The sequence below is a fragment of the Bubalus kerabau genome, chromosome 6 (genome assembly GCF_029407905.1).
Source record: "Bubalus kerabau isolate K-KA32 ecotype Philippines breed swamp buffalo chromosome 6, PCC_UOA_SB_1v2, whole genome shotgun sequence".
In the NCBI taxonomy this organism is placed as follows: Eukaryota; Metazoa; Chordata; class Mammalia; order Artiodactyla; family Bovidae; genus Bubalus; species Bubalus kerabau.
In genome coordinates, this window is record NC_073629.1 from 116,575,507 (window position 1) to 116,601,212 (window position 25,706).

Genomic DNA, 25,706 nt, shown 5'->3' on the forward strand with positions numbered 1-25,706 from the left:
TTCTTGGGCTTCCCTTGTGGCTCAGTTGGTAAAGAATCCACCCGCAATGTGGGAGACCTGGGATTGGAAGATCCCCTGGAGAAGGGAAAGGCTACCCACTCCAGTATTCTGGCCTGGAGAATTCCATGGACCCCATAGTCCACGGGGTCGCAAAGAGTTCGACACGACTGAGCGCCTTTCACTTTCACTGTCAGGGCAAAGCTGATACACACCACTTTCGTGATCCTCCCATGGGGCTGGAAGCAGCTCCCCACCCCACCAAGCTGCCACGTGGACAGTCCACATGGCAAGGGGCTGGGGGCCACTTCCAGCTAACAACTAGGAAAAAACTGAGGCATTCAGCCTGGCATCCCACCAGGAACTGAATCTGGCCCACAACCACACAAGCTCGGGCACTGTTTCTTTCCCCATTGAACCTCAGGTGAGACTCCATCCCCAGCCAACACCCAGACTGCCGCCTATGAGCCCTTGAGCAAAGGACTCAGCCAAGCCCAGACCCCTGACCCACAGAGACTGAGGGAGCAGGGTTGTGCTGTTGAAGCTGCTAAATTTGTGGTAATAACTAAGGAATATATCCATTCAACTCTTGATTCAGTAATCTCCAGACCCCCTGGAGAAGGGAATGGCAACCCCCTCCAGTACTCTTGCCTGGAGAATCCCCATAGACTGAGGAGCCTGGCGGGCTACAGTCCTTGGGGTCGCAAAGAGTCAGACACGACTGAGTGGACTTTCACTTCACTTCACTTGATGGACATCACCCAGGAGAAGGCAGTTATATTGGGGCAAACCCATTCTCCTGGTCATGAATACTAACAGATATTAACAGAGTGGAGGCCACAGCTGACACTGGTGAGCAGCTCACAGCTTGTCCCCGCTTCAGAGCAGCACACGTACCCCAACAGACGTCCAAACAGACACGATCCTGTGTCTCCAGAACCCCTCCCCTCCCCAGGGAGCCTTCTAGATGATACACGGGATTCCATTCTCTTACATCACCGGTCATGTATGTTGCTTTCCTTTCTTTTCTCAAACGCTCCCTAAGGAGGACACGGGTCTTACAGATTCCTTGGTCTTTAAGAGAACCAGATGCTGATCTTGTCTACAAGAAAACTTACCATACCCAGAAATATCATCTCCTCTTGTCTCTGTCTTTCGGTTCTCTTGCACTGATGGAAACCTCGCCAAACCTAAAGACAAAGAAATGCTTGCTTGTTTAATACATAAAGGTAGATCAAACATGGTCATGCCATTTCTCCCACATAACCCGCACATGCCAAATGACGCAATGATGATGCACTCAAGGTTGCCCACGTGTCTGTGTTGATGGAGCGCTTTTCCTTCTGTGATCACAGTGACATTTTTAAAGAAAGAATGAATCATAGAAGTGGCCTATACCACTGTCCACTGTCGGAGGACCCAATTGTGGACCCTGATGAAGAACCTTGTCCCAATATCCCCTATTAAACAAGGAGGACTAAGGCAGTTCTGTCCACCCAGGGACAAAAGAGGATCCACCCTTATCCAAGACCCTGGTCGCAACTGCAGAGCCCACAGCTGACCCAGTGACAGCCTCGCACCTGTTAGGATGGATGTTATCGAAAAGACAAGAGATAACAAGTGTCAGAGAGGATGTGAAGATAAGGGAAGCTTCCAGTATGGTTGGTGGGCATGGAACTGGGTACAGCCGCTATGGAAAGCAGTAAGCAGAGTGCTCAAAAAATTAAAAACAACTGCTGTGTGCTCCAGAAATTCCACTCCTGAGTATTTGTTGGAAGAAAAGGCAAACACTGACTTGAAGAGATACATGCACACCAGTGCTCACTGCAGCACCATTCACAAGAGCCGAGACACGGAAACAACTCGTCTGTTGATGGACGAGTATATAAAGAAACCCTGGTTTATACATACAATGAAGCCACAAAGAGAAGGAAGTTCTCATTTGAGACAACATGGATGAATTTTAAGGGCATGATGTTAAGAGAAATAAGTTGTAAGAAGACAAGCAATTTACGGTTTCACTTACATGTGGAATCTAAAAATACCGAGTGTATAGAAACAGAGTAGTTTTTGTGGCTGCCAGGGGTTGGGCAGGTGAGGGAGACAGGTGAAGGTGGTCAAAGGACCAGTTATAAAGTGAACAAGTTCTGGGAATGCAGAATGTATGGTATGGTGACTCAGTGAACAATACTGTATCTTATACCTGCAAGCTGCTAGGGGAGTAGACCCCAAACGCTCTCAGTGTAAGGAAAAACGGCGTTCATGCGAGGTGATGGGTGTGTTAAGTGTGACCAATTACTGTGGTCATCCTCATGAAATGCACATATATATCTAACCATGATGTCATACATTGCAAAGTTAAGCAGGGTGACATGTCAAATATATCGCCACAAATCTGGAGAACATAAAGAAATAGCCTATAGTGTTTTTTTTTTTTTTTTTATGGTGAGATTCCTATACCTGTATTTCTTCAAGAGAAACTCCTGGATTGCAGGATTGGGACTAAATCTGAGGGTGGTACTTCATGGTTTTACAAGATTTCCACTGTACCGTGGAGAAATATTACCGAGTAACATCCAAGAATTGTACAACTCAAGCTCTGAACTCAGATGTGTATCCCATATCCCATATCCCAGAAACTTCAAACCCCATAGAGGACAGACATTCAGCTGCCAAGTGGGGCTGGAAAAAAAACGGAGTGGGAGCTGGTGGGAGAGGCAGCTATTATTATTTTTACTGTCTTTTTAAAATTTTCAATTGGAGGACAATTGATTTACAATGTTGTGCTGATTTCTGCCATACAACAACGTCCATCAGCCGTATGTATCCATGTGTCCCCTTTCTCTGGCCCTCCCTCACAGATCCCACCCCTCTAGGTCATCACAGAGCAGTGGGCTGAGCTCCCTGTGTTATAGAGCAACTTCCTACTATTTTACACATAGTATCGTATACATGGGAGAAGGAAATGGCACCCCACTCCAGTGCTCTTGCCTGGGAAACCCCATGGACGAAGGAGCCTGGCGGGCTACAGTCCACAGGGTCACACAGAGTCGGACACGACTGAGCGACTAAACAAGTGTACACTCGTCAGTGCCACACTCTCAGTTCACCCCGCCCTCTCCCCCACACTGTGTCCCCAAGCCCACTCTCTGTGTCTGCGTCTCTACTCCTACTCTGCAAATAGGTTCATCAGGACCCTTTTCATATATAGGATGGATAACAACAAGCTCCTACTGTAGAGCATAGGAAAGCATATTCACCACCCTCTGATAATCCATAATGGAAAATATGAAAAAGTATACACACACACATATGTATACAAACACACACACAGCTGAATCACTTTGCTGTACAGTAAAAATTAACAAAACATTGTAAATCAACTATATTTCAATAAAGTAAATTAAAAAAGACTTTATGTCCCCACAGAAACTTGAAAGAAAGTAGTCTTTTTCTGCCTCTCCTCAGCCCCCTCCCAATTCCCATTCAAACACAATTGGGGACAAGAGCTCTGAGCTTCTGGCTCCCCTTTATGTCCTTATACTCACTTTCTTGCCAATCTAATTCTCATTTGTATCGAGCTGCAGTTTTCTTCATTTTTCCATGAGCAACCTCAGTCACAATTTGAAAAAAGATGGGAGTATAAATCAAGAGGGTCATCTGACAAAGGCAAGGAAATTTCCAGGGCTCCTTCTGAAAGGAGCATCCACGTGTGGTCATCCGTGGTGTTCCCTGAGGCTTACGTGAATGGTACCCGCTTCTGTAAGCTCCTAGGTGTTAACCCTGCTCCCTTCTATAATCACATGTCTGTGTGTAAATGCAGTTTTAAAAATTCAGTGAGGACTTGTATAGCAATACTGCCTCCGAAACTTATAGATGATTTTTAAAAATACATCAATAAAAGGTCCTGAGTTTCAGACCTATTTATAATGCAATTTGAAAAAAACATAACCAAGCATGCTCAACAGTTTCCCCAGGATAAAACAGTCTTTTCTGGAATTTAGTCCAGTTCTACTAAAGGCTTCTCTGGTGGCTCAGACCATAAACAATTTGCCTGCAATGCAGGAGACCTGGGTTCAATCCCTGAGTGAGGAAGATCCCTTGGAAGAGGAAATAGCAACCCACTCCAGTATTCTTGGCTGGAGAATTCCATGGACAGAGGAGCCTGGTGGGCTACAGTCTGTGGGGCTGCAAAGAGTTGGACACGACTGAGTGACGGACACTGTCACTGCCACTCTTCTGCTAGAGGTGGGACTTGGGAATGTTGAGTTCTGGCGCTCAGCCCCACCCCCGGTCTGCATCTCCACCTTGTCCCCCATGGTCACACCTTCTGGATTCTCAGCGCAGCGGCGCTCACATCCACCACTTTATCACCGAGTAACCTGGCTTGCTTGGCTCTGTATTCCTGCAGGTAGATCTGCTTCATGAACATGGCTCTCAGGCGCCCTTGCCGTGCCCTCTCGGCAATCTGGATCAATTTAACAGCCTCTTCTAGGGGCATAGGCTTTACTTGGTATTTCTGCAAAAACATTTAAGATAAATCAATGTTTAAACACGCTCACAACCTTAACTGATTCCAGAAACATCACATGCTTACTTCTAACACCACCCTGCTAAGAGTCTCCAAACTACTGAGAGAATTGTAGCCATTCAATACGAATCATTTTTTTCCCAAGCACACGCATATTTTGATAATATGTCATGTTCACGCTGTGAGCTTGTATGTAAGGATCTGTTAAGCCTTCCTCTACCATTTTGAACGAAATACTAATTAGCTCCACAATGTTTTAGGTTGGCAGCAGACTATACGAGGGATGCCAATGAAAACGGATCAAAATCAACCTGAAATGGCTACCAATGTTCCATTAACTTCATAGTAGAAATTAAAAATATAGATCTACTATGAGAATTTAAAATGCGAAATATAGACGAAGCCAAACGCTGGCTTTAAAATCAATTACAGAACCATCTAGTGAATGTGAAACTAATCTTTGGACCATTTCAGAAGCATTTAACTTTGTAAGAGAAAGCTCTCCCAGCACCTCCATATTTGTCCTTTAAAACATCTAACCATGGTGGGAACTGCTCAAGAATGCTGTCTCTGGAGATCTCACGTGGGGGAAGTTTGGCCAGAGTCAGGGAGGGGCAGTGCAGCTTTTCGAGGACAGGGATGAGAGCAAGGCTGCTGCTGGTGGGGGGTGCGTCTGGGGCCCTGCATGGGCTCAGGCCTGAGGCCCTCTGTCGTCCCAGGAGGGAGGGCGAAGCTGTGGACCTGGTGTGGCTTCACCCAAGCCTCCTGCCTGGACAGAGACAGAAGGAAGAGGCTGTTTGAATCCAAAAACCACTCAATCATGGGCTGAGCCCTTGCCCGGGCCTCAGGGGGCAGCAACGGCCACACGTGGGTGCGGGCAGGAGAGTGCAGCCCACGGGCAGGTGCTGTAGCTCATCCCCTGGGCCACCGCTCCTCAGGATGGTCACTTCTCCGTGTAACGGGGGTGGCGGCGGGGAATGCAGAGAAAGTGGCAAGAAAGGGAGGGAAGGGCCATTTATTGAGGACCTATAGATGCCAGAAATGCTTTCCACGTGCTTTCTCATCCAATTCACAAGGCAATGGCCAAGACAAGTATTACTGTGACCAAGGCTGGGGACTTCCCTGCTGGCCCAGCGGCTAAGACTTCACACTCCCAAAGCAGGGCCTGGGTTTGATTCCTGGTCAAGGAACTAAGATCCCAACTGTAGCAACTAAAGATCACGAGTGCTGCAACTAATACCCAACGCAGCCAAATATTCATCTGTAAAGGGCTTCCCTGGTGGCTTAGATGCTAAAGAATCTGCCTGCAGTGTGAGAGACCCTCGTCTAATCCCTGGGTCAGGAAGATCCACTGGAGAAGGGAAGGGCAACCCACACCAGTACTGTTGCCTGGAAAATTCCATGGACAGAGGAGTCTGGCGGGTTATAGTCCATGGCATTGCAAAGAGTCAGACAGGACTGAGAGACTAACACTTTCCCTTTTGTACATATATAAAAAGAAGACTGAGGCTGAAGAAAATAAAGTAATTCATGCAGTTCCTATGGTTAGTAAGGGACTCACCCCATTTGAAGTGAGACGGGTCACCCTCTTTCATTAAAGCACCCACGGCCCCTCAGCATGGAGGTGCACCAGAGCCTTCCAAGGAAGCTCTTTCACACAACTGTGTAGGGTTTGGTGTCCAGGGACATCTTGCTGCTTCGGATTTGCAGGGAGCAGTTCTTTTCAATAATGCACTTTGGAAGTGAAGGGAAAATGAATGTTGCATGCGTGCGTGTGTGCCAAGTTGCTTCACTTGTGTCTGACTCTTTGCGACTCCATGGATTGTAGCCTGCCAGGTTCCTCTGTCCATGGGATTCTCCAGGCAAGGATACTGGAGTGGGTTACCATTTCCTTCTCCAGGGGATCTTCCCGACCCAGGGATGGAACCTGAATCTCTTAAAGTCTCCTGCACTGGCAGGCAGGTTCTTTACCGCTAGTGCCACCTGAGAAGCCCCAAATAAATACTGCTATGCTGTGCTGTGCTTAGTCCCTCAGTCGTGTCCGACTCTTTGTGACCCTGTAAACTGTAGCCCGCCAGGCTCCTCTGTCCATGGGCTTCTCCAAGCAAGAATATCGGAATGGGTTGCCACGCACTCCTCCAGGGGATCTTCGCAACCCAGGGATCCAACCCAGGCCTCCCACATTGCAGGCAGATTCTTTACCATTTGAGCCACTGGGAAAGCCCAAAATAAATATTATGCTGGTATAAATCAGATGATGTATGTATAAACCCTTAAGTGTAGAGCAGGTGCTCAGCAAATGCCATTTATTATTATTTCCTTTAGATTGCACACTGCCATTCTGAAAATAATTTCAGCCCTCATGGGATACATGTGAGGGATTTGAGATGTCCACTCAATACAACAAAGATATCTGAAAGTCAGTGGAGGAGGCCATAAGAGTAAATACTCAGCATGACCAGTGCAGAAGTGGGCGGTTATTTTCCCTTTATCAAATTCTTTGTGCGGGGATTTCCCTGGTGGTCCAAAGGCTAAAACTCTGCACTCCTAATGAAGAGGGCCTAGGCTTGATCCCTGATCTGGAAACTAAGATCCCATATGCCACATGCCACACAGAAAAAAAAAAAGAATTCTAATAAAAAAATCCGTCTTGGGGTATACACTGTAAATATCTGCAAGAAATAAACAGCTTAAGGCAAGAGCAGGGGGTCCAGTGAGACAATGACAAGCCCAGGAAAGTCACACAGACACCCGGCTGTTGCCCGGAACCCCCATGTTCCACTGAGCACCCTTAGGTACCCCAGAAATGGGCCTGGAAAACACAGATGAACGGCTTGACCTAAGGAGGAGAGAGGAACCGCTGAGGCTGAATGCTGAGTGAAGGAGGGGCAGAAACCTTTCTACTGCTGACCCTGCACAAACCAAGATGGACTGGGGGAGGCGAAGCGGCAGGGAGGACGTCTTAGTGCGACTGCGCCGCCTGCGATGTAATCACCCTTCTCCGTCTTCCCAGGAGATCCTGTGGATTCTGCACTGCATGTCAACGCTCTGGGCCAGGGACTCCCGGGGGTGGGGATGCCTGGGGTGGGGGGGCGGGCTCTGTTTTAGTGATGTGGGAACTGAAGGCACAGACCCAGGAGCCCGTGGTGAAGGGATGGCTGGACGACCCCCAAGGCCAGATTGCCAGGAGTCCACTTGGAAGAAAGTTTGATGCAGAAGAGGGGCCAGATGTTTAGCAGAGGAGGAGTGGGAGGAGGGGTGGTCCTGAATGAGGCGGGTCAGGCGAGGCGTCTGCAGGGACACTGTGTCACACCAGGCTCTGCAGGAAGAGGACCGCTTGACTGGCTGGCATGTATGGCCGGGGTGCAGCGTGAAGCCGCCCGTGCAAAACGACAGATGGCTCAGGGCTCAGTGTGTGTGCTCAGAGAGCAGTACCCGACCTGTGTCCCGCGGCGGGCAGACAGGGCACGCGCTGCTCCCTCCCTGCCGCCATCCCGGGGGCACCTGGAATCTTCCTTAACGCGTGGCGCAGCGTGGACTGGCAATGTCCCCTGGGGCATACCCGTCTGAAGGCCATGGGAGTCGTTTTCCCCTGTGCACCTAGGCTGCACCGCAGTCTCAGCATGGCTACTAACGATGCCCCTGTCACCCTGCACCGTCCCTGGGTGCATGGTCCGCTGCCGCCTTAATGCTTAGGCCGGGAAGACCAGCTGGAGGGCGGGAGGCATCACTCTGGAGGCAGGGAGGGGCACTGGAACGCATCAGGTTGGCAGTGTGGCATGTATGGCAGTGCCCTGCGGAAAGAGCTGCCTGCCAGGAGGCTGCGGGGAAATACACACAGAACCCACGAGAAGGCAGAGAGAGTTAAAGCCAAGACAGCTACTGTAACGGGCAGAGGGTGCAGCTGCGCGCATACCGGGGGACAAAGGAGGAAAGCGGTTAGAGCTCCCACTGGGCTTTGCCTGGGGCTGTCCAGGGGGTCTACAGGTTTCCCCCTTTTCCCCAGAGAGAGTCTACTCCAGGTGATCTAAGTGCCACTCAACTTGAAGTTACTTTTTAAGATTTGTTTTTTTAGATGTGAACCATTGTTGAAGTCTTTATTGAATATGTTATAACATTGATACTTTTTCCTTTTTTTTAAAATCTTTTGGTTTTTTGGCCACGAGGCATGTGGAATCTTAGCTCCCCAACCAGGGATGGGACTTGCACCCCCTTAATTGGAAGGCAAAGTCTTAACCACTGGATCCCCAGGGAAGTCTCCCTCAACTTGAAGTTATAGGAGGTCAATCAGCATTTTCATAAAGTGTCATTTATAGCTCCTAGTTACTCAGTACTTAATTATTTTATATGAACAACGTTCAGTTTCTGACCGTAGGCTGGGTGACTTGGAGATGAAACATGAGACTGAGTTGATCATCTACTCAATCTCAGAGCTTCTGATTTAACCAATACTGTGTTTTGATCTCTAAGTTCTTGGACAGGAGTGGCTACGACTGGTCAAAAACACACCCAAAAGTTATGCAATGTCTTACTGATTGAATAACATGGGGGAAAGGCTGTTGCTCTCCTCGCATTGAGAATAGTCTTGTTTTTCCTACACGTAGGAGCAGCAGAAAAGGAGGTTTTACAGATTATGGAATGAGGTTTATTAAAACGATATACAAACCTTTGCAGATACATCTAATTCACTTTCTGCTAATATCTGAGAAAGGATTTTCTCTCTTCCTTTTATGACTTCCAACTTCTCCTTCAAAAAATACTTGGGTATGGGGATATCTAACTGTTGCTAGAGAAGAGAAAGAAGAAACAAAAGAGCACTTTGGTCACAATTCCAGGACCCAAATCCATGTAAAACCCACAGTCAGGACAAGGGCATCAGAGACTCACTCGACCTCCCACCCTCACTTACAAGGTGAGGAAGCCAGTGGTGTGAGACAGCTTGTCCCCATCAGGTAGGCACAAATAAAGTCAAAAGGGGAAAGTATAACATATCTCATTTTGATCATTATCGCAAAATTCCAGTAATCCATATCAATTAGGCCTCAATGAACTAATGATAGCTTGAGGAATTTTCTTTAAAGAAATATAATCCTATCTAAGCCTACCTAGATGTTCAAGCTGGTTTTAGAAAAGGCAGAGGAACCAGAGATCAAATTGCCAACATCCACTGGATCATGGAAAAAGCAAGAGAGTTCTGGAAAAACATCTATTTCTGCTTTATTGACTATGCCAAAGCCTTTGACTGTGTGGATCACAACAAACTGTGGAAAATTCTGAAAGAGATGGGAATACCAGACCACCTGACCTGCCTCTTGAGAAACCTGTATGCAGGTCAGGAAGCAACAGTTAGAACTGGACATGGAACAATAGACTGGTTCCAAATAGGAAAAGGAGTACGTCAAGGCTGTATATTGTCACCCTGCTTATTTAACTTCTATGCAGAGTACATCATGAGAAACACTGGACTGGAAGAAACACAAGCTGGAATCAAGATTGCCGGGAGAAATATCAATAACCTCAGATATGCAGATGACACCACCCTTATGGCAGAAAGTGAAGAGGAACTAAAAAGCCTCTTGATGAAAGTGAAAGAGGAGAGTGAAAAAAGTTGGCTTAAAGCTCAACATTCAGAAAATGAAGATCATGGCATCTGGTCCCATGACTTCATGGGAAATAGATGGAGAAACACTGGAAACAGTGTCAGACTTTATTTTTCTGGACTCCAAAATCACTGCAGATGGTGATTGCAGCCATGAAATTAAAAGACACTTACTCTTTGGAAGAAAAATTATGACCAACCTAGGTAGCATATTGAAAAGCAGAGACATTACTTTGCCAACAAAGGTTCGTCTAGTCAAGGCTATGGTTTTTCCTGTGGTCATGTATGGATGTGAGAGTTGGACTGTGAAGAAAGCTGAGCGCCGAAGAATTGATGCTTTTGAACTGTGGTGTTGGAGAAGACTCCTGAGAGTCCCTTGGACTGCAAGGAGATCCAACCAGTCCATTCTAAAGGAGATCAGCCTGGGTGTTCTTTGGAGGGAATGATGCTAAAGCTGAAACTCCAGTACTTTGGCCACCTCATGCGAAGAGTTGACTCATTGGAAAAAACTCTGATGCTGGGAGGGATTGGGGGCAGGAGGAAAAGGGGACGACAGAGAATGAGATGGCTGGATGGCATCACCGACTAGATGGACGTGAGTCTGAGTGAACTCCGGGAGTTGGTGATGGACAGGGAGGCCTGGCGTGCTGCGATTCATGGGGTCGCAAAGAGTCGGACACGACTGAGGGACTGAACTGAACTGAACTGAAGCCTACCTAAAATAATAATTTAAGTTCAGATAGCAAAGAATTGAGCTATAGAGCTCTTTGAATTAAATCTAATAATTTAACATCAACACATTGACCATTTGTGTGTAAATGGTTACAATTAAAAAAATAATTTGGTTTTATTTTTACCTTAATTACCCCACTGCAACAATCATTTACAAAATGAATTTGCTGTATTAGAAAACTTGTTTCTATACACTAGTTTAAACCCCTGTTCTTCTTTTGTGTGCAGGTATTTCAAACTGTTGCTGAGCCACTTAGTTGTGTCCAACTCTCTGTGAACCCAGGGACTGGAGCATACCAGGCTTCCCTGTCTTTCACCATCTCCCAGAGTTTGCTCAAAGTCATGTCCATTGAGCTAGTGATGCCATCCAACCATCTCATCCTATCAGTGGAGGTCAAATGAATGTTTCCCATTCCAAGGTCAATGATCAAAACTGTAGAAGTGTTACTAGAGGATTTGAGTCACCACTGACCCAAAGCAAAGGAGGAGATGCATCTTCCTGGGAATTAGGAACCAGCAACCAAGAGGCTGCTCATCAAGAAGATGATGGGAGGCAAAGGCCAGACAGAGATGTCTTCTGGAAACAGAAGTGGCATTGCTGTTGGAAACTGGGGGGATTATTTGTGAAAGGGTTGTCCTAGTCCATTCTTCCAACTGGCTCGGGCAGATACCGTGGTGACAAGTAACACCACAACAATCCCAGTGTTCAGCAGACCCCAGGACCATGCAACAACTCATCTGAACCAAAAGCTGAATGAACCCCATCCTTGTCCACAGCAGTAAAGTCTCATTGAAGGGCTATGCTTCAACTTTCAATACAACACACAACCAGTCAATATGCTTAGAAAGTCTGTAGATTATTGGTTACAGGCCTACATATCTTATTTACAACAAAAAGAAACTAATATTAAAAAAAAAACAAAAAACTTAAGTACTTACAGGCTCCAACTTTAGATCCTGTAAGATATCATCAAAGTAATGGAACTCAGTTAATTCCAACTCAACCATCTCATTCTTCAGCTCCAGGATGCGACCCATCACTGCATCCAGGATTTTTCGGATCAGAATGCGTTTCTGTGGGTGGACTATCTGGTCATAGACATTCTCCAGGTTTCTGAAGATCTGCACGTATTTGATATAGAAGGTGGCTAACATCTGGAAGATGAACACTTGATTCTTTTGTGGTTCCATCATCTTCTGAGATTCTGTATCAAGCAAAGAATTGAGGGCTTCTTGGGTCTGATGCCACATCTTATTATACATTCTGAGGGAAGACAGAGTAGACAGTTCAGGAAGCAGAAATTACTTTGCAAGGCATAGATACTGGCCATCTGGTGTAACAAAAAGCAACATACCATAAATATGAGCTGAGAACACCGCATGTGGCAGCAATGTTCTTTAGACCACGTATGTTCTGTTTTGTTGGGCATATGAGTTTTGGATATGACTACAACTATTATTATCAAATAAATAGTTTAAAAAGCCTTTCACCTTTGGTGGAAGAAGGGGGCAGTGGAGGGGAGACCCTTCCATCTAACTCTCCCACTCCTCAGCCTCCTCGGCTGCACGCCTCCTCAGTTCATTCCAACTCGACCCATCACTGCATCCTGGAGCCAAAGAATGACATGGCTGAGTTGGAATTAACTGAGTTACCAGCCAGCCTGGGAGGCTGGCTCCTCACTCTTGTCTGAGTCAGTGAGGGGTGCAGCCAGGGGTGCTGAGGAGTGGGAGGGTTAGATGGAAGGGTGTCCCCTCCATTGCCCCCTTCTTCTACCAAAGGTGTAGGGTGGTGGCCACACCCCCAATCCCTTGCTGGTTTCCCAAGATTTAGCCCACACTTTTGTCACCCGGCCCCCTATTCACCCCCCATCCCCCATCCCCCCACCATAACCCATCCCCCCATTTCCACTGAGCATGCCCTCCTATCCCTGCCAGGACTCTGATCAATACACTCACAGAAGAGACTTCTGTTTTCTTTCAAAATCTGGGCAATTTTTGGCTCTCATTTATATCCAAGATCCAGTTCTGAAAAGCTAAGTGAAAGTTCACTGTGTCTGGGAAGGGACTTCTTATAACCAGCGGGCCTAACCAGGGGGCGAGGGGTGGGCAGGATCCTGGCTGTCTCCCTGGGAAGAGGGTAAAACCCACAATGTCCATCTCTCTAGATAAGGTCTTCCCAGGAACGTGCTGGCGAGGGTGGCTCCAAACACCTGCCTGAGAAGCTCGTGGGTCCAGGGGGCTACGGGCTCTCACGGCCTGTCCTGGGTCAGCCCAGACTCTCATGCCTGTACCCACCTGTGTCCCGTGTCCCGCCCTGGGTCCAGGTCACCTGCACCGGCCTTGGCCACCAGGATGGGAATAGCGTGGCCCTTGCTCTCTGGGGTGGAAATGCCCCTCCGCTGATCTGTGACCAGTCACCTCACCTCTGAACGACCTTCCCAGGGTCCTGCAGACTGCTGGTCACCCACCTCTGCTGACCTGCAGGTCACACTCTCTACCCAGGCCCTCCCTTTCGTCCACATCTGCTTTTCGTCCCTTGACAGCGTCCTGCTATCTCTGGTCAAGCGTTCTTGTGGCCCTTGTGTGTTTACAGCCCTTATTGCCTTTTCAGAGGCCGTCACGGGAGGAGGTGGAGATACATACGCTGGTCAACCCACCTTGTTGAACAGGAGGCCCTCATCTCCTGCCTGAGGTCATCCCCAGGCATGCCCTCAGGAACTCTCCTCCACCATCTGCCCTTCCTCACGCAGGCTCCTCTCCCTCCCACGGGGTAAGAACGTGTGAGCATCACACACTGAAACCAGCCACCGGCCAAGTTCCGAGCCGCGTGCCATCCTCGCAGCATCCACGGGGCAGGGCGGCTCCCATCTCTCTATCGGGGTGGAAGGTAGGGTCTGCCCTTCAGAGGGGAGGTCAGCTCACAGCCGTGAGCTGAACCCACAATCCAACCCATGCTGCCACCTCCACTCAAAATAAAAGATGCCCCCCCCCACCACCACCACCACGAGATGCATAATCACAACATCTGCTGAGACAACATGTAAGAAACAGGGTTTCCATGTCCATCTGCCTGAAATTAATATAAATTTAAAAGTAAAATTTAAATATTTTTTAAAATAAAAGTTTCAGATAAATGAAAATAACACTTAAAATGTTCCTTTTTTTGTAATTTGATTTTTGTTTTATTGATCAAAATTTCTTTTTTTTTTTTTTTTTTTTAATCCTGGCTCTCTCCATGGGGGGAGGGGGACGCCCCGGCCTGGTCCCAGAACGGATTGTGAGCTCAGCCGTTTGTTGGCGACCTTCCCCCTACCCCTTTCAGTTAAGACGCTTCCAAGGTCTTTCCAAAATTTCTAATTAAACATACAAATGATTAACATTTACTAACCAGATGTCATGCTAAGTTATTTAAATATGGTAAGCCACTGCCTATACTCTGAACATTTTTCAAAATTAAGTGCTGTGTTGTTTCTTCATTTTTAGTACTAGACTCTACTGATCTACTGCCGCTCTCTCAATAAATCACTTAAATTCAAAACAAACATTTGCTTTGTTAATTTTGAGGACTTGAAATAACTTAAGAACAAAATATAAGAACAAATAATTTAAGAACAAAGCAACATTCTTATTTATAGAGAAAGATAAATATGGAAATCATAGTGTTACCACAACCTCAATAGGCAGGACGTTTGTTTAATTTCTAAACCTACTGACGTATTAGTGCTCATAAAACAAGAAAGGAACTTAAATCTGTTACTGTTTATATACTCATTTCTGTACTTTAAAATTTTTTATTTTATTCAAGTATAGTTGACTTATAGTGCTGTATTAGTTTATGCTGTTTCTTTTTCCTATGCTTGGGGCAGAGATGGGAGATTTTCATCTTCCTGGCCGGAAATAAAAAGCTTCTATTGATGTGAAAACTCCTTCAGGTTCAAATGAAGATGATGGTAACAGCTCATATTTACATCACGTCGGTCACTGTTCTAAGTACTTTACATATCAGTTCAGTTCAGTGCAGTTGCTCAGTCGTGTCCAACTCTTTGCAACCCCATGAATTGCAGCACGCTAGGCCACCCTGTCCATCACCAATTCCCAGAGTTCACTCAGACTCACGTCCATTGAGTCAGTGATGCCATCCAGCCATCTCCTCCTCTGTCATCCCCTTCTCCTCTTGCCCCCAATCCCTCCCAGCATCAGAGTCTTTTCCAATGAGTCGACTCTTCGCATGAGGTGGCCAAAGTACTGGAGTTTCAGCTTCAGCATCATTCCTTCCAAAGAAATCCCAGGGCTGATCTCCTTCAGAATGGACTGGTTGGATCTCCTTGCAGTCCAAGGGACTCTCAAGAGTCTTCTCCAACACCACAGTTCAAAAGCATCAATTCTTTGGTGCTCAGCCTTCTTCACAGTCCAACTCTCACATCCATACATGACCACTGGAAAAACCATAGCCTTGACTAGACGGACCTTTGTTGGCAAAGTAATGTCTCTGCTTTTCAATATGCTATCTAGGTTGGTCATAACTTTCCTTCCAAGGAGTAAGCGTCTTTTAATTTCATGGCTGCAGTCACCATCTGCAGTGATTTTGGAGCCCCCAAAAATAAAGTCTGACAGTTTCCACTGTTTCCCCATCTATTTCCCATGAAGTGATGGGACCAGATGTCATGATCTTCGTTTTCTGAATGTTGAGCTTTAAGCCAACTTTTTCACTCTCCACTTGCACTTTCATCAAGAGGCTTTTTAGTTCCTCTTCACTTTCTGACATCTAAACCCTATGAGGCAATTGTTATTATTATTCCAATTTACTGATGAGAAAATCGAGGCACAGAGAAGCTACTGCCCAGAGTTGTATAATCTGAATGTAGGATTTGCAGCCTGGCTCCAGAATTCAGGCTCTGAAACCTAAAGGACTCTAGTTTGTCAGGACAAACCCTGGAGGGCAGAGGTGTGCTGAACACAAGAAAACAAAGATGTACAGTTAAAAACTGAACTTTTGGGCTTCCCTGGTGACTCAGTGTTTAAGAATCCACCCGCCAATGCAAGAGATGGGTTCAATCCCTGGTCCAGGAAGATCCCACATGCCATGAAGCAGCTAAACCTGTGGGCCACAGCTGAAGCCTGAGCAACCTAGAGACCGTACTCCAGAACAAGAGAAACCATCGCAGTGAGAAGCCTGAGCTCTGCAATGAAGAGTAGTCCTTGCTCTCTGCAAATAGAGAAAGCTCTTGCGCAGCAATGAAGACCCAGCACACCACACACACACACACACACAACTGAACGGCTCCTCCCTCCCAGCACCCCACTGAGTTTGGTGGCTGAATACTGCCTCTGCCACTCCACAATCTCTGGTTCAAGTATTAGATTTCTCCAAACTTGGCCATATTTTTAAAATACTGCTAGTGAAACAGCACTCTGCTAGACAACTTTATTATAACGACGAAAAGCTACTATCAGAAAGTTAGAATTCCACTCAGCTCAGAATGTCTCACTGTTTGCATGATGAACAGACACAAAGAAGCTGAGCAGGTTCTTGGTTTTTCTGAAGCCCAGACTTCCAGCATCTGAGAAGGGGCAGGACACCCAAGGCTTTCGCTGACCTGACAGGTGATGGCAGGCCCCACAGGCCAAGAGACTCAACACATGTTCCCACAAAGCAGAAAACTCGCCCATTGTGTGGACGAAATAGGGCTCAGGGCCTAGACCTGGCAGGACAACATTACAGAAGAAAATGACAGGCTAATTTTGTTTGGAACTCAGATCTGAAATTCCACTTAGCAAACAAAACACAGCATCAGATCAAAAGCAAATTGTTCCCTCTGATCAAGGAGGGGTCACCCGGGGAATTCACAAGAGTTCAATGTGAAGGAAAGCTGAACGAAATGCCGCACGGGACAGTAAAAGCTGTGGGTTATTTCCACAGATGCCAAGGAGGCGCTCTATAAATTTAATTTATGGCAAATGCCTGATGAAGAATGCTGTCACACGCCCCAGAGAACAGATGATGACAACCCTCTTCAAAATGCTGAAAACCAGAGACCAAAAACATTTTTGGTAGAAAAACACTAGAAAACTAAATAATACGAGTAAAAAAAAAGCATGAAGCATACAGAAAAGGGGTGAATATAAAAGATGTTAAAAACTTCTTGTAAATGATACCATTGCAAAATCCATGGAAATCAGTAACAAAAAGTAAGAAGTCAATTAGTACAGCAAAGCTGCAAGGCATAGAATAAAGCCCTCCAAACTAAATGCAGGGAAAATATATGAAAAACGAAACTCCATTCACAGTCCTGATTAAGAACATTAAACATTCAAGAATACATTTGGCAAAAGCCACACGAGATGTAGCTGAAGAAAATTCTGGAATGCGAGCTGCAGAGGGCTGGATCCCACAGAAGGCAGTCTCTCTGTTCCTGTCTGGAGACCCAATATACAAAGAAAGCAGACTCTTGAGACTGACAGGCAGACTTTAATATTACCAAGAATTTGCTAACAATATCCGGAAGGCTCTATAAATAAATCCAGTCATAATTTCTAAATGCAGGGGTGGAGATGATAATAAAAGATAAAGGGCATTTATCAGAATTCAAAGCATTTACCGTGCCAGCAAGCATTAAGGTGTGTCCTGCCACCCATGGAGGCTATGGAGGCTGTCTTCATAGGGTGCAGAGTCGACCTGAATCCCATAAAGACCCACGCCCATCATAACAAGGGATCTTGGGTAGAGGAGGCCTCCTCCAGGGGAAACAGCAGCCAAATGAATGGATGGGACGCATCTAGAACTTCATGCCTAGGTTCTGCTCTGGGGCAGACCCAGCCCGGGAAGTCTTGCTGCCCTAATTCAGTGCGCTCATTGGCTGGTTGTTGTTCAGTCGCTAAGTCATGTCCAACTCTTTGTGACCTCATGGACTGCAGCACACCAGGCTCCTCTGTTCTCCACCACTCCCAGAGCTTGCTCAAATTCATGTCCACTGAGTCAGTGATGCTATCGAACCATCTCATCCTCTGTTGTCTCCTCCTCTTGCCCTCCATCTTTCCCAGCATCAGGGTCTTTTCCAATCAGTTGGCTCTTCACATCAGGTGGCCAAAGTATGGAAACTTCAGCTTCAGCATCAGTCCTTCCAATGAATATTCAGGATTGATTCCCTTTAGGATTGACTGGTTTGACCTCTTTGCTGTCCAAGGGACTCTCAAGTCTTCTCCAACACCACAGTTCAAAAGCATCAATTCTTTGGTGCTCACACTTCTTTATGGTCCAGCTCTCACATCCATACATGACTACTAGAAAAAACCACAGCTCTGACTAGACGGACCTTTGTCAGCAAAGTGATGTTTCTGCTTTTTAATACACTGTCTAGGTTTATCATAGCTTGCCGGGGTCCAGCCCCGGCTGATCCAGGGTATTCGAAGCGGGGATGGCGTCGGCGACCTATTTAATTATTTATTCATCAAAGATATAAAGAGTAATAGAATGAGGATAGCTCAGTGAGGAAATTCAGTGGAGAAAAGCGGCTGAAATAAGGATAGTTCAGTAGGAAAATTCAGTAGAGAAAAGAAGCTGAGTGGCTTGGTTTACGCGGAAAATCAATATAACCCGTGACACCAGGTTAGCTCTGACCACGGAGGCCGCAGGCGCCCTCTCGAATAGCGGAAGGTGCCCCACCTTAGACACCTTCTCGAGTGGGTCTTAGAAGCCCAGGCAAATAAATGGTCGCAGAGGACATCCGCGCTCCAGATGGACACTCAGCTGGAATTTGGGAGAGAGAGTGACATGGGGAGACCAAGTTTCAGTGAACAAGGCCCGCACTTTATTTTCCAAAGTAGTTTTTATACCTAAAGGTATGCATAGAGGATAATGGGGGAAGGGGTAGAGCCATGCAGCAAGCCAGGCTTTCTTCCTTATCATATGCAAAAGTTCAGGTGATTGACATCATCTTCTGGCCAGGAGGCCTGTTAACATTTTAAGAAACTTATCTTTCTCTAAAGGTGATTATTCCAAAGTCAGGTGCCAGCCTTCCAAAAAGCATTGGACAAAGCTGCACCTTACATTTCTATACACCCATTATATCAATCAATATACTGCCAAGGACACAGTAGGTAAGGAGTATGGAGACTTAGCAGCAAACATTGGCCCAACAAGTGAAAAACCCTTCACCAAATACAATTTCTAATCAATCTTTTAACTACTCAAAGGAATCTGTGTTTAGGCAGTTTAGAACATCTCCTGCCTCTCACAGTTGGGAGGCTCTGAACAATCACATGTGGCCGGAAAAACCCATTCAGGCAGGCTAGAGGATTTCCAAAGGAGTTTGTAGGTTGAAACACTGTCACATCCAAGAATTATTAACTGGAGCTGTGAGCTAACTCTTTTTTCAGAGAGAGGTAGTGGGAGACAGCCCCCCGTGTAAAGTCAGAGGTGTAGGTGAAAGCACAAAGCAGAAAGTAGGCAGACTCTGGTTTTGGGGGTAGATGCTCGAGAATTTCCAGGGGGACTCCTGAGGCTCGATCCCACCTTTGCGTATGCCGAGCCTCCTTCCTCATGACCTTTGTCATGGGCGGAGTGCCTCACGCTGGCTCCCGACAGTGATAGAATTCCAGTTGAGCTATTACAGATCCTCACTCAATATGCAATATGCCGGCTCCCGGCAATAGCTTTTCTTCCAAGGAGCAAGCATCTTCTAATTTTGTGGCTGTAGTCACTGCCTGCAGTGATTTTGGAGCCCAAGAAAATAAAATCTGTCACTGCTTCCACTTTTTCCCCTTCTATTTGCAATGAAATTATATTCAGCCTTGTTGTACTCCTTTCCCAATTTGGAACCAGTTTGTTGTTGCAGTTATAACTGTTGGTTCTTGACCTACATACAGGTTTCTCAGGAGACAGCTAAGGTGGTCTAGTATTCCCATCTCTTAAAAAAATGTTCCAGTTTGTTGTGATCCACATAGTCACAGGCTTTAGCATAGTCAATGAAGTAGATGTTTTTCTGGAATTCTTTTGCTTTCTTTATGATCCAACAGATGTTGGCAATTTGATCTCTAGTTACTCTGCCTTTTCTAAATCCAGCTTATACATCTGGAACTTCTTGGTTCACATACTGCTCAAGCCTAGCTTGAAGGATTCTGAGCATAACCTTGCTAGCATGTGAAATGAGGCAACTGTACAGTGGCTGAAACATTCTTTGGGATTGGAATGAAAACTGACCTTTTCCAGTCCTGTGGCCACGGCTGAGTTTTTCAAATTTGCTGGCACACTGAGTGCAGCACTTTCACAGCATCATCTTTCAGGATTTGAAATAGCTCAGCTGGAATTCCATCACCTCCACTAGCTTTGTTTGTAGTGATGCTTCCTAAGGCCCACTTAACTTCACACTCCAGGATGTCTGGCTTAGGTGAGTGACCACACCATCGTGGTTATCTGGGTCATTAAGATCTTTTTTGTATAGTTCTTCTTGCCACTTCTCTTAATCTCTTTGGCTTCCATTAGGCCCTTACTGTTTCTGTGGTTTATTGTGCCCACCTTTGCGTGAAACGTTCCCTTGGTATCTCTAATTTTCTTGAAGAGATCTTTGGCATTACCCAGGGTCACAGAGGCAGGACTCCCTCCAGGGCCAGAGCAGAGCCGATTCCTATCTGGAACTTCTGGCCAAAGACCTTCCTGGGGGCTTGATCCTTCCAAGTCCTGGCATTTGGGCTGCACCCTCTTTCTTCCTCACCTGCTGTTTTTCAGGGAACCCTTGTTGGAGAGACCAGGCAAGGTTGTTGATTGATAGGGAAATATTAAGTATCAATAGCTGTGAGAGCACGCAACCCGACATCCTTACTGTTTCCCGCGGAGACTGGCTTCAGTGTTCCAGTTTCCCTGCTGCCCCTTCCCTGCTGGCTACAACCCTACCACTCCCTGGACCCCCATCCTGTGTAGCCCCCACTTCCCTCGCAGCCCCAGTCCACCCTGACCCCACCCTGCCTTGAGCTCAAAGTCTCAGCATCCTTCCACTGAGCCAGTGCCCAGGAAGACGACCTGAGACAAGGAAGAGGGCAAGAGGATGTTTTAACTACTGAGACCATTACTGAGATGTAAGTCACATACCACAAATTCACCCTCTGAAAGTGCAGAAATCAGCAGTTTTCCTCCACAGAGTTGTGCACCCTTCACCACCTTTCTCGATTTCAGACCATTTTTGTTACTCTGAACAGAAACCCCTGTGCCTGTGAGCAGTCACTCCCTATTTGCCATTATCCCCCATCCTCCCAGGCCCCCGGCAACCACTCATCTAATCTGTCTCTATTTACCTGCCTATTCTGGATGTTTCACCTAAGTGGACTCATATAACAGGTGGCCCTGGGTGATCAGCTCCTCCCACTCAGGGTAATGTTCCCAGGGCCCACTGTGCTGTGGTGAGCATCGTCACCTCATTTCGGTTTATTGACCAATAATGTTCCATTGCCGGTATATCCCACGTTCTGTTTATCTGCTCATCAGTGTAGGGACACACGGAGAGTTTCTGCTGTTTGGGTCTGGGGAGTGATGCTGCTCTGAGCATCCCTGTACAATCTGTGCTGTGGACCCGTGTTCTTATTTCTCTGGGGTATGGCATGGTGGTTTTTAAACATGTGAGTGCTCTGAGTTTAAAAGCAGAACCCGTCTCCCAAGGTAGTTGGTCTCAGGCAGGTCACTTAACCTCGTGTCTTCACTTCCTCAAGTGGCAAATCTGGATAATGACACCTGCCCTGGACACCCCACAGGATTACCGAGGAGTGGGATAACAGATGTGAAAGTGTTCTTGAAATCTTAAATGAGTCTTGTAAAGAGAAGGCAGTATTTTATTCATGGGACCACTTAGAATTTTTTTTTAAGTACTTGATTGGTTTCAGACTTCAGTATATGACCTAGAAACATTACAGATACTGAAGTCAGGGGGATCGTGGGTGCAAAAGACTGAATATGACGGCTGAAAGAGACCAGATTGTTATTTCTACAGCTTGGCAGTTTTCCTATGACTGGGGGATTGTGAGGTGCCTGGGTTAGGGGGAAGGGAGGAAAACGACTTGCAATATTCAGACACACCATGTGCTGGGGTGGAAAAATCTACATCTTGCAAAATGGGAACTTTCAAGTTATTTTATACATGATAAGCTTTTAAATTTTCCCAATTTTCCTATCTAGTTGTTTGTACTCTTTCTGGAATATTCCTTAACATTCTTGGTTGAAGGGAGGCCTAAAGTGAAAGAAAGTGAAAGTCTTAGTCACTCAGTCATGTCTGACTCTTTGCCACCCCATGGACTGTAGTCTGCCAGGCTCCTCTGTCCATGGAATTCTTCTAGCAAGAATACTGGAGTGGGTAGCCATTCCTTTCTCCAGGGCAAGGGGGGCTTGGCCTAAAGGACACAGCTTTTCCTGTGACGCCCTCCTTCGTCTCAGAGCCCTCTGACCGTGGCAGGGAATAGGGCCAAGTCTTTGCTTCTCGCTCAATTTCCAGACCACTCTCCTTCACTCCTTCCTACACTCTCTAATTCTGAAACTCGTTTCATCTAATGGTATTGCCCACGGCCCTTCAATGTCACCATCATCTACCATCTGCATCATCTTTCCACGCCCCACCAGGACATCTACCCTCCAAATGAAATCTTTACCAACAGCCTCTACTCTGCCTTCTCAGTTAGTTTAGTTCAGTCGCTCAGTCATGTCCGACTCTTTGTGACCCCATGGGCTGCACTATGCCAGGCCTCCTTGTCCATCGCCAAATCTGGGAGTTTACTCAAACTCATGTCCATTGAGTCGGTGATACCATCCAACCATCTCATCCTCTGTCATCCCTTTCTCCTCCTGCCTTCATCTTTCCCAGCATCAGGATCTTTTCAAATGAGTCAGCTCTTCATATCAGGTGGCCAAAGAACCGGAGTTTCAGCTTCAACATCAGTCCTTCCAATGAATATTCAGGACTGATTTCCTTTAGGATGGACTGGTTGTATCTCCTTGCATTCCAAGGGACTCTCAAGAGTCTTCTTCAACACCAAAAGCATTAATTCTTCGGTGCTCAGCTTTCTACCTTCTCATCTTCCTGCAATCAAGAACCTCAGCTCCTCTCTCTGCATGCTGGGGCCTGTGCCCTTGCTAGCAAGGACATCACCCCACTTCTCCTTCCTCCTCTCATTTCACCCCACTTCCTTTACGCTGGCCATTCCCTTCAACATACAAACAGGCTATTGTTTCCTATCTTTAAATCTGTCTCCGGACCCCATTTCCCCTGCCACCAGCTACAGCAAAACACCTTAAAAAACCCAGCCTTGCACCGTCTACAGTTTCTCCCCTCTTCCTCTCTCCTACATTCACTTGAGTCCAACTTTCTACTCCATCTCACCCATGAAGGTCAAGGCCACCACGGGACTCCACACCGAAGCCCCCGGCCAATCCTCAGCCTTCTTCTGGCCCGCCTCAGCAGCCTCTCTGACAGAGTCTGCTACTCCCTCCTCCCAGAAACTGCATGCATTTTCCTCCTGGCTCCACAGTTGTGTTTCTTCCTCAACAATCATGCCTGTAATTCCTCTGTTGGTTTCTCCCCCTCCATCTCTTGCCATTGGATGGCCAAGTCTGAGTCCTTGAACCTGCTCTCTCTTCTGTCTACACTCATCTCCTGTCTCATAAAAACTGTCTATGCCAACAGCTGTAGAATTTATATTTCATACACAGACCTCTGGTCTGAACTCAAGTCAGCTGCCTACTTATGCTCACTGGATGTCCAACGGGCATCTCAAACTCAACATCTCCGAAAACGAACTGCCGATCTCTCCATCCGCAAAACTCTGCAAGCCCTCAGTCTCAGCCTCACTGCTTTTCTTTTCTGACCTGGAAAACAGGGTTACTGAGAGCTAGAAATCAGGCAGGAGTTGCAGTGCTTCTGGCATCATGTTCCTGCTGTATACGAACTCCTAGCCCCTATGTGCCTGAGTCCTCCACTGTAAATGAAAATAATAATACTAACAGCTCCGACGTTGCAGGGGAGTCATGAGTTATTATATTTCGAGTGCCTGCAGAATCAGCACTGTAACAGGTGTTTGAGATGACCAGCAATAACTGCTGGGCTACTGCTCTGTAACTGGCACAACGCTGGGTGAAGACCCTTTGCGGCCACGGCCTCCTGACTGGGGTTTCTTGCTGGAAAGCGAAGTGGTACAATAAAGCCTCCTCAAGATCTTTCTTAACTTAAATACAGGGGCCAGGGTGTTTTCACAAAGCAATGAACATTGCTGGGAAAGATTAAGAAAAAAGCGGATGGTGAACTGAACGCAGGCAGCACGTCCTCAAAAATAAGTCCACAAGGGCTCAGTGGGCGTAAAGTAAGCACTGAGTCTGGAGGAGCTCTTCTCTATTGGGGCTGGGCGGGAGCTCGAGGGGAGTTAGAGCATCTGAGGAAAAGGCATGCCCTGTCCGCAGAAGCTGACAGTCTGTGCTGAGGTGTATCTTTATTTGCTAAAACTGCAAAAAGAAGGGGTGTAGGAGAAAAGAAAAGGAAAAGAGCAGGCTATCTTTTTGCCTGAAGAAGCCCACTCCACGGCTGCGCCCGGGCAGCCCCTCACTTACGCGTTCGACATGTTGGCTATTTTCCCTCTTTGCCTCGCCTGCCGGGAAGCTTTTCTATTGTCCTCTGATGCGCGGCTGGCTGCAGGGTCGGGGCACCACCAGAGGGGCTGGGGGAAAGTGCTTCCGAGGGAGGGACTGGGAACGGGGATATCCTCTGACTTCGGGAAGGGAAAGGCGGTAGGAAGGGAATGCCTACAGTCTCCAAGACGGGGGATTCCAGAGCCTTCCTTTAGGAGGCTCGGGAACTTAACTCTGGCCACCAAGCAAGATGCGCGAGGGGGAACCTAGCAACGGAGACGCTACGCCTGCGCAATACGCAGTGGAGGGGGCGGTCCTCTCGGCAGGGGTGCTCCCCGCCCCCTGTGTGCTATGCGCCTGCGCAACGCTGCCTGCTGTTTCCCTGGCAACCGGGCGGGGCGGACGCTACTGCATCATTGGTGGATGCGCCGGTGGGCGTCACCATCTCTCAGCAACCACCGCGAGGCGTTTGCTTCTCAGAGGACCCGCCCGGCGTTCCCCTGAGCTGGCCCCACGTCCCATACACCCGCTCTTTGTTCTCCACGCCAACGTCCCGCTTTCTCTTTTGCCCATTTTCATCCCCACTTTGAGATACGTAGCCTTGGACCAGGTCCTTAATGAATGTAGCCGCAGTCTTCCCATCTGTAAAGTGGTGTAGCAGTCTTTCGTTCTTTCGAAACCTTACTGGGTATCTTACTCTGTACCAAGCGCAGACTTCAGTTCTAGGGGTGCAGAGTAGATGCAGACGCTGCCTTTCTTGGGTTTAATGAAAATGGAAAAAGGCGACAGTGCGTTATAAGTGTGAGATGCCTTGTGGATGTTAGCGTTCAGCAGGCCACTGTGAGTGTTTGGGTTCCTTGTTCTGTCGTCAACCTTTCGTATCTGTTGAGATTTATTTGCAAACTTGATAACCTGCAGTACCTACTGGAACGTATTCAGAACGAATGCAGCTGAAAGGTATAAAGAAACATTTCTGAAACGAATGAAGTCTGCAGATCAAAAGTTCTCACTGTGTTCCAGGAAAAACTGACATGGAACAACCAACACTTAAGATATCCTGAGTATGTTATTGAACTTCAAGGAGAAGTGGTACAGGGAATCTGGCTGGTTTCGAATTTCTCCATAGTAGCTTATCAATTTCAGATGAAAAGGTAGCGATATTTCTAAGGTTCCTGAGGAAAAATGTGAACCAGGATATTTCTACTGGTTGTAGTTAATTTTCCAAAATATGAAAGCTCTCAGGAAACACATCA

General features: G+C 46.9%; 1 protein-coding gene across 1 annotated transcript in view; it reads right to left on the reverse strand.

Moving 5' to 3' along the window:
* Positions 1 to 24,718, reverse strand: part of IQCA1 (IQ motif containing with AAA domain 1) — a 185,278-nt gene extending 160,560 nt beyond the window's left edge. The window contains exons 1-5 of the mRNA XM_055586542.1: positions 24,436 to 24,718; positions 11,799 to 12,123; positions 9,195 to 9,314; positions 4,325 to 4,516; positions 1,116 to 1,187 (exon numbers count right to left, since the gene is read on the reverse strand). Of these exons, the coding sequence (XP_055442517.1) occupies positions 1,116 to 1,187; positions 4,325 to 4,516; positions 9,195 to 9,314; positions 11,799 to 12,123; positions 24,436 to 24,446 (720 nt within the window). The 5' untranslated portion in view covers positions 24,447 to 24,718. The remainder of the gene's footprint in view (positions 1 to 1,115; positions 1,188 to 4,324; positions 4,517 to 9,194; positions 9,315 to 11,798; positions 12,124 to 24,435) is intronic.
* Positions 24,719 to 25,706: the final 988 nt, after the last annotated feature.